Raw genomic sequence first — 19,294 nt, 5'->3', positions numbered from 1 at the left:
TTGAAATAATATGCATCTTTTTTATTATTTTTTCCATAAAAAAATAGTGAATACATATAATTATCCATTCCAGATTTTGATTCTACGGACGTTTGAGTCTTTTTTGTTTTTTACTAAAAAATATTTCTCATGTGAAAACATTGTCACAATTCAAATTTGGAATGATAATGTGCATTTTTTTTAAAAAAGTGTTTGGGAAAAACCTTTTTTTAAAGTGTCTGTTATATCCAATACATCTTTTGAAAAAAAAAATTGGATTGTGGCATTGTATTTGCAAAAAAAAAATTGCAATATATACCATGAAAATCAGACTTATTTTGCTAGTGTGTGTATTTCGACTGAAAATGTAATTTTTAATTCTGAATAGTTGAACTCTATACAAATTTATAGTGGGGCTTGACCATCATTGTGGTTTTAACTCTTTAAAGAAATGCTCACATAATAGATATGCATTTAGAGTTTTTAAAAGTAAATAATTGATTCAAAACTCATTGGCAAAGAAAACAAAAGGTATGCGTATTTTTTGATAAGATGTTCGAAGAATACTAAAATGTGAATTGCGAGATTTTCAGCAACAAAGTTTATTAGAATAATACTTCGAAACATTACTGTAATCTTCAAAATGGTTTTTAAAATGTAAACATATTTCGACCCCTTATTGAACACTTCTATAAAAACCCAATTTTACAATAAGGTTTAAACATATTCTATCCGGAACATTTGTACCAAATACCCGAGTTTTGCATAAAAAAAGTGTTATTGATTGTAGACCTTTTCTTAGTTAATTGGTTGATTTATAACCTTTTTTTCACTTTAAGATATTCATTGATATTAATAATATTTCAATTATGATAGCCCATACCAATTCAGAGTAATTAAGGCAAAAAGGATAATTACATAATATCATAGTCATACAGGAGAAAGTGACCAAGTGCATTGTTTTACAAAAACGTAATCATTGACTATTTGATATCTTACTAGCTTAACACATATTGCCCTGAAAAAATCCTAAAGGATTTTAAACTTGGAAGTATAATATATTGACTAGTTAAAAATGACTAACTGCATTGGTGTTTATTTTCTTGCCAAGCAATAGTGACTTAAATGGCCCTCCTGAACATTTTACGTTTTGGTAGTTGGTCACTTTCTCCTGTACGACTACGATATGTAGTTCTATTTTGTTTATCTAATTTCTAACCGATAACTTTCCAAAATACATATCTCTTTTTATATTTTATTGTGACTTACTTCTCACTCAAAATAAAGCACACTTCACAAGATAAGCCTAAAATTTTATTTCCCTGACACTTCAAAAACACTTCGCTATGATATGTAAGCACAACATGGGCAAAAATAACAATGTTAAATAACGATATAGACCATAACAAGTAAGGATTTTGAGGTTATCAAAATTGAGATTATCGAGTGAAAATCATCATAACTGTGAAAAAAAAAGACAGCACAGTACAGCACTAAGACTATACCGTTATTGCAACATATACTTGGAAGTTATTGTTAAATTATTTCACATAAAATATTTAATAATTTAGTGTTTTTCAAAAGAAAACATTGTTTTCTGAAAATATTATTTTCCGGTATCGAATATAAATGTACTTATTGTTAATATATATATAAATAAAATAAAACACATTTTTTTATATTTCCTTTTTATATTTCAATACAATATAGTACATGAAAAATGGTCTTAGGTCTATGTGAGCAATATAAATTTTATAAAAAAAGATTTTAACCACTAATAGGAAGTACCGATATGCATACTCAATGATGACAAACAAAATACTGTTATCTCTCAAAAACCAGAAAACTCATAAAATTATACATTGGAAATAGTAGTTCTGTATATATATGTACATACAAACCTTATTTTTCTGGTACATAGGGTAAAAATAAAGAAAATAAATCATCAACAAAAATCTTAAATAATATATTTGAATAATATGTTGTCTAGGTGCTAAAACATAGTACATAATAGCAAAGAAACACTTTAAAGAAGACTACAAAAAAAAAATTAAATATATTTTGACTATTCAGTTTTTTCATTCTACCATAATGATAAAACCAAAATATTAAAGTTGCTATAATGTTGTTGCTAATATGTATATACACCACTTATATGTTGAATTTATTGCTTTCTTCTTGAAGTTGATGTTCTGATATTACTGCGTTTTAAATTGGCTTAATCGATTCACCCGATTATCAATAATCAGAATTAATTAATTAACGTTCACATAATCCCAGCCCATCACTGAACAATTTTCCTTTTTAATATTAGAAATATCGTCATTGGAAGATACTTAAGACAAATTTGCACACCAGAGGAATGAAGTCCAATGCAACATTTGACAAAATTTGGTTTGGATCAATTTTAATATAAAAAAATAAAAATCTATGCAGCAACTTCACGTGATTCCCAGTAGAATACATAATACCGACTATTCTTGTTTTGTCTGAAAATTTTATGTTTTTACCAGTCAATTACAAAACAAAATAATTTATTAAAAAATGAGCAGTAATGTAATTTAAAAAATGTAATGAACTATTATATATATATATATCGAAATAACGTTCATCATCATTCAAGCATAAAATTCAATCAAATTGAAATAATAAATAGATAAATGTCTTCAAAATTAGTTAACATTTCAAGTTTATTTAGAACCTTATAAAATACATGCACGGGTTTATCAATAACATAAATTTTAAATATATGTAAAAGGTTATAGGGAAACTTGTTGAAACTTATTATTTCGCTGTTTCGCTCTAGTATCTTAGGAAAAAAGGCCATGTTGCTTCTCTCTTTTTCTCACCAAATGGTTTTTTCAACATTCTCTTTCACATATAGCAACAATATCTCTCACCCCGAGCTCATGTATCCTATCAAATATATTTAAGAATCTAGAACATAAGACTGATCGCCTCGTCTTCATCGATTGAGTTAAAATCGCATTGATCCGATGTGGCGTTAACTCAATGCACTTTCATACAAAACCAGATAAGTTAGTCATATTAACATTTGCTAATAATTTTGTACAGTAAGGTTTATTACTGAGATAGGGTCTCTGATACCATTGTTGTTTTGTTAAACAGATTAAATGTTAGTGCACTCATAAATACTGGAAAAGATCGCTGTTTATGCAAGTGTAATTCTACGAGTTCCTGTATTTGTGACGCGTAGTCAGTTTGAACCATCTCTATTCCGCCGTCAGAAGTTAGATTAAAACATAAATATTCTTCTGGTGAATCCGCGTACATACTAAGCAATCTGAAAACAGAAAAATATATCGTTTTTAACCCTTCACTGCATAGTTTATCAAATTTGTTACATACCCAAAAGTTAGTGTTAAAACGTCCTTTAAAAATATAAGCAACCATTCTTTGTTGTTACTGATTAGATACATTCATAACTCACGTATATAGTTCATAATTTAGCTAAAAGACGCGCTATGAACGCCAAAATAATAACTTCGCTTGTCTCTCGAAGACCAACTGTCAATGCAGTCATGCAGTCATACAAAAAAAAGTCATGCAGTGAAGGGTTAAAATAGAATTGTAAAAAGACCCCTCCCCCCCCACACACACACTACTATCATACTAAACAAAGGGGTAATGTTGGATATTTTAAGTTAAGTAGTGATAGATTTAGGTTCGGCATTTTTTGCTTATGATTTTAAGAAATTATGAAAATGAATAGATTTTACCACAATGTGACTGCCAAATCAATGAAAAAAAAATTATGAAAATATCCTCTATATACACATAATAAAGGATGTTTTAAAGTCGTGACTAACGAATATGACTAGAAAATAAATAAATTGAACGATATATAGATATGTGGATAAATGTGGAACTACCAAAAAAGTAAAAATATATACCACATACCTATAAGTATTTGGACTAGTTCGATCCAATTTATATCCCATTAACATGTAACATACATTTCTATACTCGTGTAGACTATTCACCAGTGTCTCCTTTACCCTGAAATAAACCATAAGCTTAATATTATACATCATTTCATCGCGCGTGCGTTGCAAAAATAAAGGAAATAAAAAAACAATATGATATACATATAATAATTTATGAAAAAACCTTGTTTTTCTTGAGACTGATGAATAGTTATATAAAACCAGTTTATGGAAAAATGGAATTATACCATTCTTAAAAACAACGATTCATATTTTACGTAAACAATGACTGACTTAGTGCACTTATTTTAATCCTGTTTTTTTATATATTGTACAAAAATGTGTTGGATTGATACATGGATCATTCAACCTTGCAGTTCCAAAAGTGTTTAATAATATATTCCGTATATGCATGCACCTGTATTTACTTAGAAGCAAGTTTAAAAAAAGGTCTATGTTTGTTTTTTTTGTTTTAATTTGTCATAGAAAAATACATAAACAAATCATACCATAGAGCAAACAACCCCCTGGTTAATTTTACCCGATTTCTCAAAATTCTGTTTGTCAAAATGGTGTAAAAATAGGGTTAAGTAACCATTATGTTGGTTTATATGAAAGTGAAACAGAAATGTATTGAGTTTTTGTGTGAAAAATGGGAAAATTTAAAAGTAAAGAATATAAAAAATGAGGTTTTACTGCATTATACAAAAAGTGTATTCCATACCTCTGCGCTTTGAGTTTACTGGACTCCAATTCAGTCTTCAGTTGTTGTATTTCTTGAGCGGATACAGGATTCCCTTCTTGGATAGTCTCTGATAACTTTTGTGTCATTTCTAATTCATTCTGTTCTAATCTCTTAATTTTTCTTCGAAGTTCTAAAATCTGAAACAATATACACGCATGTTCCAGCACATCCTACATTCAAATAAGAGTAAATTTAAAACTTTCTGGTGGCTCCTGAGATATATTTTGGCATTAAAAAAATAAGAAATATTACTAGAATTAGAATATGACCATACTTCAACAAATGTAAAAAGGTATAGTTATTATATTTATTTGCAAGACAGGATGGACCCCCCCCACAAGATGGACCCCCCCCACAAGATGGACCCCCAAGATGGGAAACCTTGGGAGAATAAAATAGGCGTCAGAAGACCCCAAAAGAGATGGTTCAACAACATAGCCGCTGTGGGGGGTTGAAATTGGCTGCAAACAGCGTGTTTTTGCCTAGAATTTTCACTCATGAATTACATGAAATTATAGTAACTTTAAACATAAAGAGTAAACACACTCACGAGTAGGTATAGGCTTTGAAACTTAAAAAGTTGAAGCCCGAGTAGGGTCATGATAAGCGGTGTTGCATAAGCCGTAGCTAGATTTCAAAGTTATTCGGACGTTAGGTAATTCAAAAAAAAAACCGACCGAAGGAAATGGAAGGATGAGGGGCCTATATCCAACAGTGGAAATCAGAAGGCTAGAGAAGAAGAAGATTATATTTACAGCTATTTACCTCGGAGTATGCCTTGTCTAAATCAAGTTTTAAGTCTTGCTGCGCCATGGCCGCTGGATTCTGTGTCATATGTACTATCTAAAACAAAAGCACAAAATATAGTTTTTTTAATGCCTTGACCCAGTTACGAGTGCTTTTGTAAATAAAAATATATTATCGAATCAGAACTTAAGTCTGAAAATCACTAAGTTCTGTTAATACATGGTCACATTGCATGACAGGAAACCGTGTTGCATTTACACAAAATAATATTACCCACTATGCCAAAGATAATAGACCCTCTGGCAGCCCATTCGGAACTTAAGAAATTAGCCGCAGAAAGGCTGATATAGTCCCCAATGTATACCCAGTGGATGAGATTACTAAGACTTCATTGACTTGGTGCTTTCTCTTATATTACTTTCCGTGAATTTTTCTTGTCAACATATATTTCTCCCATTTTATTTTTAAAACTTGCACACTCCACCTCAAGGTTTGGAATACAACATAAAAGCACTTCATTGAATTTGATAATAAATTTCAAAAGGAAAGCTACTGGCAGTTACGAATAAAATAAATTAATAGATCTAATCAAAATTAATGATGTATACACTATACAGAAATTTCAGAGGCATGATAATTGGTTAAATAGATAATGACAACCGTTAAGTGTACCTTAGTTTTGGCAGAGTCATAATCACCCCTCTGGATCCGTGACTCTAATTGCTGCTCTAATTCATCCTTTCTGGTCCTTAACATAACATTCTCTCTCTTCCTGTTTTCCACTTCATCTTTGAGTCTGGTGAGCTGGTCTTGGAGCGCCGGCGTGCTGTCAGCCTCTAGAAGATGGTTAAATACAACATTACATCAATACAAAAAGATTCACTACAACTATGTTGTTTCTATCCCGCTTTAATATATACACCGCAGGACAAAAAAATTTACGAGTTTACTTGCTACCGCACGCCTTGACTTTACTGAACTCTTTTTCTAAGAAATCCTTTATCGATACTTCTTTCTTTTGTTCAATAAATTAAAGACACTTTGTGTCACCTTTCTACAATATTTACATTTTAAAATGTCTCAACAATTTTGTTTTACCCGCGTTTGAGGGAACATAACACAACAATCATGGAAAGTGCAAAGCAAATGTCGATTGCGATAAAATCCAAAATAATCACACTGTCGCAACAAAACATATCTAATTGTAAAATATCTCGTTGAGTTGGGTATTCAGAAGGTGCAGTGAGGTTTTTATTTAAAAAATTCCAAGAAACTGGATCCATAGAACGGAAAAAAGGAAGCAAATGGGGGCGCGCGACATCTGCCCGAGATGATCGCTTAATAAAAAAAATTGTTATGCGCGATCGATTTTTAACGGCACTTAAAATACACGCAGAGGTGCAGTCTACCAGCTAATCAACATTTTCCGTAAAAACAGTGTCCAGGCGGCTGTTGGAGCATGGTTTCCAAGCACGAAGTCCCGCAAAGAAACCATTACTGACGAACAAAATGCAGAAGGCTAGACTGGATTGGGCGAAGGAGCACCAGAATTGGACCTTGGAGGATTGGAAAAATGTTATTTCCTCCGATGAATCAAAATTCAACCTTTTTGGTCCAGACGGCAGAAAGATAGTTCGACGAAAACTTGGGGAAAGATACCATCCGTCGTGCGTCACTCGAACCGTTAAACATTCACCCTACGTCATGATTTGGGGGTGCATGACAGCGTACGGTTTGGGACCTCTAAATTTCATACAGGGTACGATGAATGCCATCCAGTACAAAAAAGTGTTGAAAAACCATCTTATTCCAACAATCGAGGACATTACGCAGTATACCGCGGACCCGATTTTTCAGGACGATTTGGCGCCGTGCCATAGAGCCCGCACTGTGAGTACAAATATTTATTTTTTAATGCACTTTGTAGACCACTTGATAAATAATTTATTGTTTTTCTTACAGATCATTGAATACAAGGATAAAATTGGCTTAAAATCGTTGACGTGGCCCGGGAATAGTCCTGATTTGAACACGATAGAAAATTTATGGGCGATTATGAAAAAAAAAGTTGGGAAAAAAAAATAAAAAAACATTGAGGAATTAAAAAAAAACTTGATTCAAGTTTAGGAAGAAGAAATAACATCAGAAATTTAAGATTCGCTTTACGCTTCGTTAAATAATAGAATTTTACATGTTATAAAAAATAAAGGTGAATTCACTAAGTATTAAATATTTTTAAATGTTATAAATATGTTTAAATGTAAAATACCTTAATTTAAAATAAAGCGATTAGAACCTTCTTCTTAAATATGAATTAAAAAATTACATGTCTTTTATTACTCCATCACAAACACTCGACCATAAATGAACCGTTATGGGTCTCTAAGGTTCGGATAATCTGATACCTGGTATATAATGGCAATTTCTAAGTACAATTCATGAGTAAGATCTTTCATTTTAACCTTGAAGTAACGAGTAGTCATCACATATGTTAAACAATACAAAAAAAAACTAATTAAATATCAAAAATAATTCATTATGTGTCAATTTTAGTTTTTTTGAGGACTCGTAAATTTTTTTGTCCAGGGGTGTATATATGTTTTCTATTGAAAATTATTTTTTGGTGGAACTATAAATAAGTTTACTTGGATAGCATAAAACGCATTTGAAATCTCTCCTTTATGTATTTAAAAAAAAAAACGCGTCAATAGGGAGATAAAAAGGGTACATATTATGTAATAATCACCACTGTTCTAATAGATTGTTTTTTTGAAAAAATAATTTATAAATGCCATTTAGGCCATTAACAAGTTCAGGGTTATTCTGCTTTAAAGGTATCAATCATTACCTCATATGGAATGGGAGATAACCACAGATATAGCCGTTAGCTTAGCACTCAAAAGATGGCTATAACTCATGTAAAACTGAAGCGATGGTAGGAAAAGATGTCCCAGTATGCGATTTTTTTCAACAATTATTAAAAATAAAAGTCAACATATTGAAAGTGACTTTTATATATTTTTTTTAAATTGATCCATCGGGCGCTTGTGCACTACACGGAATTTTACTGTCCGGCAGTCTGGTTTTTTCAAATAAAGGCGACAATGATAGTTTAGCGTGATCGAGTACCGATGCGTACTGCGTACCGATCTGGAGATGTGTACAAGCCAATCATCCGTTTTTTCATGCTAACCAAACTGCCGGACAATAAAATTCCGTGAAGTGCACAAACGCCCCTAACCTGTAAAAATATTGGTTCATTTGTATATTTATCTTGTTTCAAATCGTTTACGGGATAAAAGAACATGCATGTAGAACGGTCACAATACGACATGGTGAAACTAACTGTATGCCAGCATGTCCTGCTCCATCTTGGCCACCAAGTCCCGGTAGCCCTGCAGGGACTTCTCCAGTGCCTCCACGCGCGCGGGCAGCAGCGCTCCCGTGCCGCCGGCGCTGGCCTCCCCGGCCAGCGATACCGTCAGCTCCTTCTCGTAGCAGTCCAACTGGTGGCGGTAGCTGTCCCTCTCGCGAGATACTGCGCAAGCAACATCGCATGTTATTTACAAAAATGTATATTTGCATGCAGTCAAATGCGATCTCTTAGAATGTGCGATAAAACAATGTATGATAGATGTTCGAATAGTGAAATAAGGAAGGAATGCTAAGCTGAGATGAGCATTATCGATAAAATTAAGAAAAGTCTGTTGATGGTTTGGACATGTGGAAGGAATAAGTGAGGAAAGAGTGGTAAATCAAATTCATGAATGTGGTTGGGAAAAGGAGCAGAGAAAGATCGAGAAAAACTTGGCATGATCAGGTATCTCAAATACTTGAAAGCGGTCAGGTTAGGAGTCAAAATAATCAGCGAATGAATATGTATGAAGAGATGCATGAATGCGGAAACGGCGAAGAAAGTTTGCAAAGACAGAGTGGTGTAGTGTTCTATTCTCTCTCCCTACCCCTACCGGGAAGCGGCGTGATGGTAAGTTAGTTATATTTTTATAAGCTTCTCCTGGCCTCTATTCACATCCGAGTGGTGCAAAGGGCACCGTATTGGAACAACAGTGTTTACTCGACCATTGATTATATGAAGGCAGAGTGATCAAGTCTCCACTAAAGATTTTTGGATCCAAGAGAGCAATATATTTTATGGAATACAAATGGATCCCGGGAAAAAGACAAAACTGGTAAACGGAAAAGGTTATGGAAGAGGAATAAAAAGCACTATATGAGAGGAAAAGAATAATACAAATTTTATTCTTATTTTATAAGAACCCTATGAACATCATACGTGAATATATATTTTATTTTTAATGTGAAATGAAATAAATAATTTTAAGCTTACCGAGTAACAGTTTTTTCTGTATTCTATATATAAGGCTTTGTTGAGTTTTTTGTATATTTTGAACGTCGTTTAGCTTAGTCTGAGCCTTGTCTCTCTCATGTTTGGCAGTCAACAGTTCCTGCAAATAGGAAAATTTATTTGAATAACGAAGCGTAGAAGTAATTAAATCAACACCATAAACTGCCATTAGCATATTTCCCATCCCCATAGTAAAATATTAAATGCATATTTTTATTAAATTTAATAAAAATATAACAACTCTGTCTGACAATGAAGATTCGAAACTTGTTTAACTCCAACAATAAAACTCTAAAAATCGATGTGGGATATAATATTTGGTAAGTAAATTATAATTTAATAAACAACAAAAAATTTACACAACTTTTATTTTTACAAAAAATATTTGGCCTGATAAGCACTGCGGCGTAATTTATTTGCTGATACGAATAGGTTAAGACAAGGGTTCCCAAAGTGTGCACTGCGGCGCTCTGGTGCGCCATAGAAAGTCAAAAGGGGCGCCGTGAGTCGATCCTCTATCATTATCCGAAACCACAAATATTCTCTGGTACCTATAAAGCAACAATTTCTATTTTGAAAGCTAGCATCTTTTTACCCAACTACTATTATTGTAGGTACCTATTTCTTTCGACTATAATATATATATATATATATATATATATATATATATATATATATATATATATATATATATATATATATATATATATATATATATATATATACATATGTATATAGTCACATAATTTTTTTTTTGTTATTATTTATTATTTATTCCAAATAGCTTACTAAAGTAGGGCGCCGTGACAAAATACTAAACTTGTAAGTGCGCCGCAGGCTGAAAAAGATTGGGAACCCCTGGGTTAAGAGAACAATTGAATAGCTTACATCTTTGGCTTTGGAAAGTTGTGAATCTGCCTCCACTTTGTGTGTGGTAAGAGTGAGGTCTCTCTGCTGTAGACCTTCTATCAGCACAGCGAGAAGTCGAGGAGTCTCACAGTCAAATTGTCTTCCCATCGTGCGCCACTCCTCCGCTTCCTTATCCAACTCGTTAAACTTCACCTAAAAAATGAGAAATTATGTATTAAAAACAGAAATTGGATCAATAGTAACAAACTGCAATTCAAACACGGAGCATTTAGTTCCATCTTGAAAACCAGAAATAATTCATGTTTCCATCCTGAATGAGGAACTGAAACATTACTATTATTGCCGTGGAACTCTCTGTTTATCAATCCACTTGGATGATTTTTATAAAAATGTCCCACAAAGTACAGGAAAAAAAACATTTTAAAAAATACTGTAAGTATAAGTAGTTTTGTCCGACTCCGTAGTGTAATGGCCAGCACCCTCGGCTGGCGGACACGGGTTCGCTTCCCAGGGGGGGAGGTCAAATAAATATAATTGATTCATCTAATATTTAATTAATATTACCCTGGACTGGTACCCGAAGCGTAAGGCTGATCACCTTTCCTTCATGTGTTTAACGATCCAGATAACAGTGTTTATATGATGCAGTGCCCTATTCACCATCGGGTGCGGATGAGGGTTTGAAGAAGAAGCATAAGTACTATTTCCTCACAAATTTAAACAGCTAATTATATATTTTGTATATTTCAAGCATTGTTAACTTTGTGGTATGGTAACAAATTTAACTTGAAGACCATTTTTAAAAATATTCCTATTATGATTCATTTGTCTTCTTCCTCTCTTTTTTTCTTCATAAATGTCAGACCATAATAAATTTAATGACCTGATGATTGAATGATTATAGCGAAACCAGTAGTCACGAATATGTGTTAATTAAAGTGTTATTACAAAAAGTGAATGATGAATGATAAGGAGAGTGTTAAGGTGAAGACTAACTGGAGCATTTCGTCGTAACATCGCTCGTGGCGAGCATCACCGAGCATCCGAAACTTTGGATGGAGCGCTCGGCTCGCTGTACTGACTGCCTGAATGCTCGGATCGTAACGTGTTACATTACGACGAAATGTTCCGGTCAGTCTCCACCTTTAGCTATACAAATTACATACCTGCAAATTGCATAGATCCTGTTGCACTGGCTGTAGGGAATTGAGCTTAGTGCCAAGCACATGGACTTGCTCCTCCAACATCATATTCTGATGACTAGCGGCTCGCAGGTTCCTTAGCTCCGAACGAAGAGTTTCCAATTCTCGCTCCAGAGCCGGCATCGCCTCCAGTCGCTTCTGGGAAACCTGGAAATTATCTCAATTTTAAGATTTCACAATTATAAGTCATTATGTTTAATATGTGTTCTTCCACGTGCATATAAACACACATAGAAAGGGTGTTTTTTATGCCTGCGGACAGCTGGTGACGACTTAATATTGTACACAAGATAATTATGTACGTGAGACTTTAATAAGAGATTGGTACATAATAATCATATAAAAACATTAAATATGCCAAAGATATTTAATTTGCTGCCAGTAACCATTAAGAATTCCAGTAGTGATCATGTATTTAAGAACAGTGTCCGTCGATGGTTGCTTCTCGTTGGAAGGGACAAGGTAGAAAATGAATTTACTAAAGTCCAGGTGTCATTATTTTATTGTAAAACCTTTGTATGTACTGTAAATTGTTATTGTATCTATTGTATGTAATGTATATAATCTAATAATTAAAAAAAAAACCAAATAATTATAAAAATAAAAAATTGTATTAACATGTAAGTATTTTGGCTCAACACAGGCCATGCCTAAAGAGCCGTAATACATATATACGTAGTAACCGTAAAAAATAAATAAAAATGTATGTATTTATGAAATAAATAAAATAAAAAATTCCTTCTATTCTGACTTTGAAATGAGGCCGGGGCAGAAGGTAAAAATATCCCTCTCGCCCTTAAGCACCCGACGGGTAGAAATACCTTTCCCGTTCATAGTACATATGTCAATAAGAAATTAAATCAAGAAAAATGAATTTACAATATTAATTTTTAATTAATATTAGATGGGACATTTCTATGTTTTTAATATGATAAATATGAAAAAGACATCAGTTTGATTGATTCATTTGCATTATTTCTTTGAAAAGAATCTCTGTAGCTTTAAAAATATATATGTAATTCTTTAACCGTGTTAACTACACCTAAATAACGTTTTGAGTATGTTCAAATCATGAATCACACAAATTGCCTGAAGTAACCTCGGCTTCGTGTAATTAAGGATCAAGTCAACACTACATCAATCAAATGCATTGCCCTATGCACTGTCAGGTATAGTAGAAGGAGCATATTACCTTGGCCTGCTTCAACCACTGACTGTAGGACTCCTTGTCACTTTCCAAGTCTCTGACCCTGGCTTCCGCGAGCTGGAGAGCCATAGACTGCTTCTCCAGTGCCACCTGTAACTTGATGGATCTGTCGGACTCGGTCATGGCTTTCTCGAGGCCCTCTTTATATGTCTCCGCTTCTCTCTGGGACGCTTCCAATGCCTTTTATTTAGGAAAATAAAAATTTAATGATATTATTTCACAGACGTGAGTAGAAAAACAGTGCCCAGACAGACATTTAACCCTTTCCACTCTGACCATTTTTTCTCATAACTGATCAGCTACTCTGATCAAAAAATGCGACGTTTTTCTACCATTAAAATAAATATTTTGGTTCCCTAATTTTGGGACACTCTGTCTGGCAATTCGTATGACCATGTTAATTTATCTGAAATATTTTTTGGTAGAATATACTTGGGTGATAGAGAAATCAGTGATTAAAGTTATACCTGCGCCGGGCCAGACATTGTGGCCCACGGAGCTGCCTACTAGAATCATACGGACCAGAATGTCAGGCCTACAGAGTTGTAAGAGTTAACATTGTGAGAAATGAAGAGATAAGGCGTAGGATGCAGCAAATTTCGGTCACAACTGTCATCAAGAAAAGACAATTCAGTTGGCTTGGACATGTACTCCGTATGCCTCCCGAGAGCCTTTATCTAGCTTGCCTAGGCATCAGGTTCGCGCCGCCCAGGACGACCATTGCTGACAATTCAGGACTCAGACCTGACTTGGGAGGTTGTTGGGGAGCTGGCGGCCGACAGAAAATCCTGAAGACAGTTTGTGGACCTACATATGCTCCACATACAGAGCGAATATGGTTTTTAAAAAAGACAGATATTTACCTGAGTCAATTCTTCAATATCTTTTTTCAGTTCAGAGAGTTGTCCATTATTGATGATAGACGAGTCAATCACTTTGGTTTTTAGTTCCGATATTTCCTTTTGCATCTCCTGCTGTTCTCTGCTACTTTTGCTTTGCAAATCGTCCATGTCAAGCGTCAGCTAAAGTGGTTTTGAAAAAAATCTTCTCAATCACAGTTCAAAGTGTGTCAGCCCACCAAATTATTATTACTCTGGCTTTACTTCTTCTGCTGATATAATCTTTTTTCCAAAAAAATTCTCACTGTACTTATTTATGCAGTTCGTCTTGTTAACATTACATTATTTTATGTTGTATTATTTGTGATTCCTAGATACATATATGAAGTGAAGTGTAATGGTGTGGGTCAAAATAAATATTAGCTATTTTTCAGTCTAATATTTATTTAATAATATGACCCTGGACTGGTACCTGAAGGAAGGCTGATCACCTTTCCTTTGTGTATTTAACGATCAAGATAACACTTTCTGTATGATGCAGTGCCCTATGCACTATTGGGTGCGGATAAGGGTTAGAAGAAGAAAAAGAAAAATGGTGTTCGCTTCCATAGTGTAATGATTAGCGCGTTTAGCTACTGCGCTGGAAGCCCCGGGTGAAATCTGGTCTTGTTAAAAGTCTTGAGTAACCGGAGGGCATGCATGACTAGATGTAGAGGAAGCTAGGAGTGTGTCAGGACAGACGAGTGTGGCTTTCCACCCTCTCTATCAACCTCTACGGGGAAATGGCATGATGCCAGTACGGCTATCCAAACTTAAAACACAGTAAGGGACATTTTTTTTATAGTACGTTTTTTTTTTTGCATTTTAGTAGAATCCGAGTAGAATCTACTTACTTTTTTTTTACAAAAATGTTAATAATATCAGTATATAACCACTCACCGAGATTTTCAAGTCTACCGGTTTCGAGACGTACCCGTCTTTTCGTCAGGACAATCACTACCACAGCATGCAAACAATACCACCCTTCACCACCATAGCACCATTTACACACTCAAAACTACACAAAATGTCTAACACGTGCGATTTTTGGTCGACCCAAAGACCAACATGCACTAAAGGTTTCAGCAACAGACATGCGTTTCGAGCCGAGGTTAAACATGCACTAGAATTAAGAGTGTGTTATTTATTTAATATTACCCTGGACTGGTCACTGAAGCGCAGGAGTGATCACCTTGCCTTCATCTGTTAACGATCAAGATAACACTGCGTCAATACGATGCAGTGCCCTATTCACCATTGGGTGCGGATAAGGGTTAAAAAAAAAAGAAGAATTAAAGAATCTACTTTATCCAAAAATGCAAAAAAAAACCTACAACAAAAAAATGTCCCTTACTGTGTTTTGAGTTTGGACAGCCGAGTAGTAGTGATAGTGTGTTGAACAATAACAAACCTTGGACAGTTGGTCCTTCACCTCATTTTCCCGCTCCCTTACAACTTGCAGCCTCTCCTGAATTTCTGAGAAAGCCTTTTCCCGGTGTTTCCTCTCATCTATAAAGGTTTTCTTTTCGTTCTCGAAGTAAACTTCCGTTTCCTTGCGTATCATCTGCTGGTGCTGTATTTGTGACTCCAGCCGAGCAATCTGGACAGCAGCAAAAAATACATTATTTGTATTGATATATAAAGGCCCCAGGGATAAATAAGAAAAACAACAGACAGCCCGCCGTTTGTTCCACTCAACACCATCCAAGTCAACCTTCATCCCTCAGTCATGAACTTGTGCATTCAATATATTATTAGATTAAAACAAGACATTAAGGCATCTATTGTTTAAAAACAATAGATGCCTTAATGTCTTGTCGATAAGAAATGACTGCCGGGAAATTTACATTTCAGAGGACTTCGGACTTCCCCGGACAAGCGCAGCGTAGTGGAAGGAGCCGTCAACCAGCAGTTCCTGATACTTCGTTACATAATTTAAATTAATTTACAAAAAAAATGCAAATATATTATAACTTTATATAAAATCGTGCTCTCAATACAAAAAAACCTTTATAAAAAATATTATTAATATCATACAATACTTAAATTTACTCAAATTTAATTGATTTCTCAACAAAATTATATCAAATCATGGTTATCAACTCCTGCCTTGTTTTATATATAACGTAACAATTTGTATAGCCTCCCACCACTCTGATGATGTCGGTAAGGACGAAACCCGGTCGCTGGTCAAATAAAAATAAAGTGGAAAAGCTAAAAATATTGGTTTTAATCTAATACTACTACTACCATCACGCCGTTTCCCCGCAGGGGTAGGCAGAGAGGATGGAACGCCACACTCTTCTGTCCTGACATACACTCCTAGCCTCCTTCACATCCATACATCTAGTCATACATGCCCTCCGATTACGCAGACTTTTGACACCGCCAGATTTTAGGTTCTGATTGATCTGATCGTGCCAAGTCTTTTTCGGTCGTCCACGTTCTGTTTTCCCTCTCACATTCGCCACATATATTTTCTTAGTCATTCTCTCGCTATCCATTCGCTCCACATGTCCATACCACCGCAAAGAGCTCTTTCTAATCTTTTCAATTATTCCTCGTTCAGCCTTACATTCCTTTCTTATATCGTCGTTTTTAATTCTGTCATACAATGATTTTCCACACATTCGTCTGAGGGAGCGCATTTCAACAGCATTCACTCTGCTTTCATCCATAAAAAATTTAAATCCATCCATTAAAATGCAATTCCATCACGAAGTGTCAGTGGATAATATAAATCTATTTAAAAATTGTGCATTCAAATAAAAATATCATATAAATAAGTCCTTTTTTAGATTTAAAATAAATTTCCATCACATGTTCAAAGGTATCATAATTTGTTGAGATAATTTTCAAATTAATAATATGTTGAACTTACCTGTGCTTTTGCTTCGAAAAGTTCGGCTTTCACTCGTTTCATTTCCCATGGCGAAGACACTACATTGGTATTTGTACTAGCGTTAGAATCTGATCTAGATCTCTTTGGAGGGGTGTTTGCACTTTCGTAAGAGGGTTTTCTTTTTCCAAAGCCTATTAAAAATATAAAAAATTAGCGAAATTATCCCAAAGTTAAACTATTTAATTACACGGTAAATTATTAATTGTAATCACGAACAAATGTTATAAATTACTAACCTTCTCCAACGGAAGCATCGCTGAAGTTTAACTTGGCGGCAGCCGAAGACGCGCTAGTCTTAACAGTACTGGAACTCACGGCCTTACGATATGGTCGTAATATATCCAAAAGCAACGTACGATTATCGTCAGACATTTTATTTTTTCTGTACCGGCATTAAATACAACAAATAGAAATCTGTATCGCGGTAAATTTCACGAAAAGCAAACACGCGACCATAAAGCAAAAATAGAGAAAAAGTAAAAAGATGGGCTGGAAACGTCAATAAAATGTTGCCAAAATACAAAATAAGTTTAGATACTATGGTAAATACCTAAATATTTTTCATTCCTGCATATACAGTATCTACTCAATGAATTAGGGCCACCCATTATTTTTTTGAATACTCTGAAATCTTTTGGATTATTATATTTATTTTACATAAATACTTTAAGTTTTCTATTGACATCTAATATCATGTATATTACCTTCAATAATATGTAAAATATACCTGGATTATTTAAGCCTTTACAAAATTTCAAACCCTTTTTCTGAGAAAGGTCCCTAATTATCACAGGTAGACAGATAGTTGAAAGTTCAAAAAATAGTCCTATCTCATTTATTAGTGAAGTTTCTTGAGTTCTGGTTGTTGTTTTGTTCAGAAAGGTTATATAGTTATCGTGTCTTGTGAAAAAAACTTAATTTTTAATTTTAGTTCATAAAGTATAATTTTTTTTTGTAAACACACGTGTTTTTTTTGAAAAGGACAAAATGGGAAAAAGTAAAGACATTTCTGAGGAAAAAAAGTCTAGTGTTATAGTGCTACTGAAATTAGGAATACTATCTAATAGAGAAATTTCAAAAAAAGAAAACGTTTCTCGTCAAACAGTGGACAGAATTTCAAAATCAATAAAAAATCAGTCACCCGCCACCAGCAATCGGCGAAAGAACTGTCGTAGGATTAGAAAAACAACACCGAGGACTGATCGAAAAATCGTTCAAAGTGCCTTAGAAAACCGTAGTGCATCAGCAAAAACATTAAAAATAAAATTGGAAGAAGAGGGTATAAATATATCGGTATCAACACTGAGGCGACGTCTTTACGAAGTAAATCTGAAATGCAGGCGCCCTGTAAAAGTACCAAAATTGACACCACGAATGAAAGCGGATCGATTAAAATGGGCCAGGCTACATCGAAATTACTCGGTAGATGATTGGAAAAAGGTATGTATTTAAATTGAATTTTCAACATATTATTTTAGTAAATAAACTTATATATTTGAATTAAACTTAAATTTTCATTATTTTTCAGGTCATCTTTAGTGATGAGTGCCGGTTAGAAGCCGTGACAGAGAGCCGTCGATTCGTCAGGAGAACACCAATGGAACGTTACAATGAGGCCTGTGTGGTAAAAGTTATCAAACACCCCCCTGCAACAATGATATGGTCATGTATTATTAACAATTTACCTGGGCCGTTGTTTTTCGTGGAAGGAACAATGAACCAAAATTCCTATAAGCAGGTCCTCGAACGAATTTTATTGCCCTTCTACCATACACTCGACCCAACAGAAGGTTCATACACCTTCATGCAGGATGGGGCACCTTGCCACCGGGCTAAATCAATAATAAAATTTTTGTCTAACAAAAATCTGCCTTTGCTCCCCTGGCCTGGAAATTCTCCGGACCTTAATCCTATAGAAAACGTATGGAGCATGTTAAAAAATAAGGTATACTCATTTCCAAATCCGACAGTAGACTGTCTAAAAAAAAATATTCAAAAAATTTGGTCAGAAGACGAAGAAATAAAAAATATGATAAAACAGTGCATTTTAAGTATGCCAAAAAGAATTGAGGCAGTTATTTCTGCCAAAGGTGGAAATACTAAATACTAACTTTATTTATATGAAAATATATGCATAATTTAAGCGTAATAAAGTGTTCATGTGTAAATAAAATTCAATGTTGTTTTATTCAAGGTTTTCTCTGAGTTATTCCTGTTTGAATTGAGAAATTGCGCGAAATTCTGCGTGGCCCTAATTCATTGAGTAGATACTGTATTGTGGTAATATAAGCTTTTGTTGATATCGCTCACTTTTTATTAAATTATCTAACGTCCAAGTGACTCTGAAATCTAGCTACGGCTTATGCAACACCGCTTATCATCACCCTACTCAAGCTTCAACTTTTTAAGTTTTATAGCCTTTGCCTACTCGTGAGTGGATTTAGTCCTTAT

At 34.2% G+C, this 19,294-nt stretch overlaps 1 protein-coding gene across 1 annotated transcript; it reads right to left on the bottom strand.

Annotated features, from left to right (window-relative positions):
• Window positions 1–1,922: 1,922 nt before the first annotated feature.
• LOC148308555 (mitotic spindle assembly checkpoint protein MAD1-like) lies at window positions 1,923–17,312 on the bottom strand. The gene is made up of 14 exons (XM_088261533.1): window positions 17,080–17,312; window positions 16,823–16,974; window positions 15,353–15,541; window positions 13,927–14,085; window positions 13,049–13,243; window positions 11,821–12,003; window positions 10,673–10,846; window positions 9,767–9,884; window positions 8,765–8,956; window positions 6,091–6,254; window positions 5,437–5,514; window positions 4,651–4,808; window positions 3,901–3,999; window positions 1,923–3,283 (listed from the first exon to the last, which is right to left on the bottom strand). The coding sequence occupies exons 1-14, from the start codon at window positions 17,213–17,215 to the stop codon at window positions 3,064–3,066; spliced, it is 2,217 nt and encodes a 738-aa protein (XP_088117659.1). The 5' UTR covers window positions 17,216–17,312; the 3' UTR covers window positions 1,923–3,063.
• Between the last annotated feature and the right edge of the window lie 1,982 nt (window positions 17,313–19,294).

Source organism: Brachycentrus maculatus, unplaced genomic scaffold, assembly GCF_059751285.1.
Source record: "Brachycentrus maculatus isolate JH-2025_06_01 unplaced genomic scaffold, ASM5975128v1 h1tg000157l, whole genome shotgun sequence".
NCBI lineage: Eukaryota > Metazoa > Arthropoda > Insecta > Trichoptera > Brachycentridae > Brachycentrus > Brachycentrus maculatus.
Note: the sequence above shows the minus strand (reverse complement) of the source record. Positions and strands in the feature narration are given on the sequence as shown.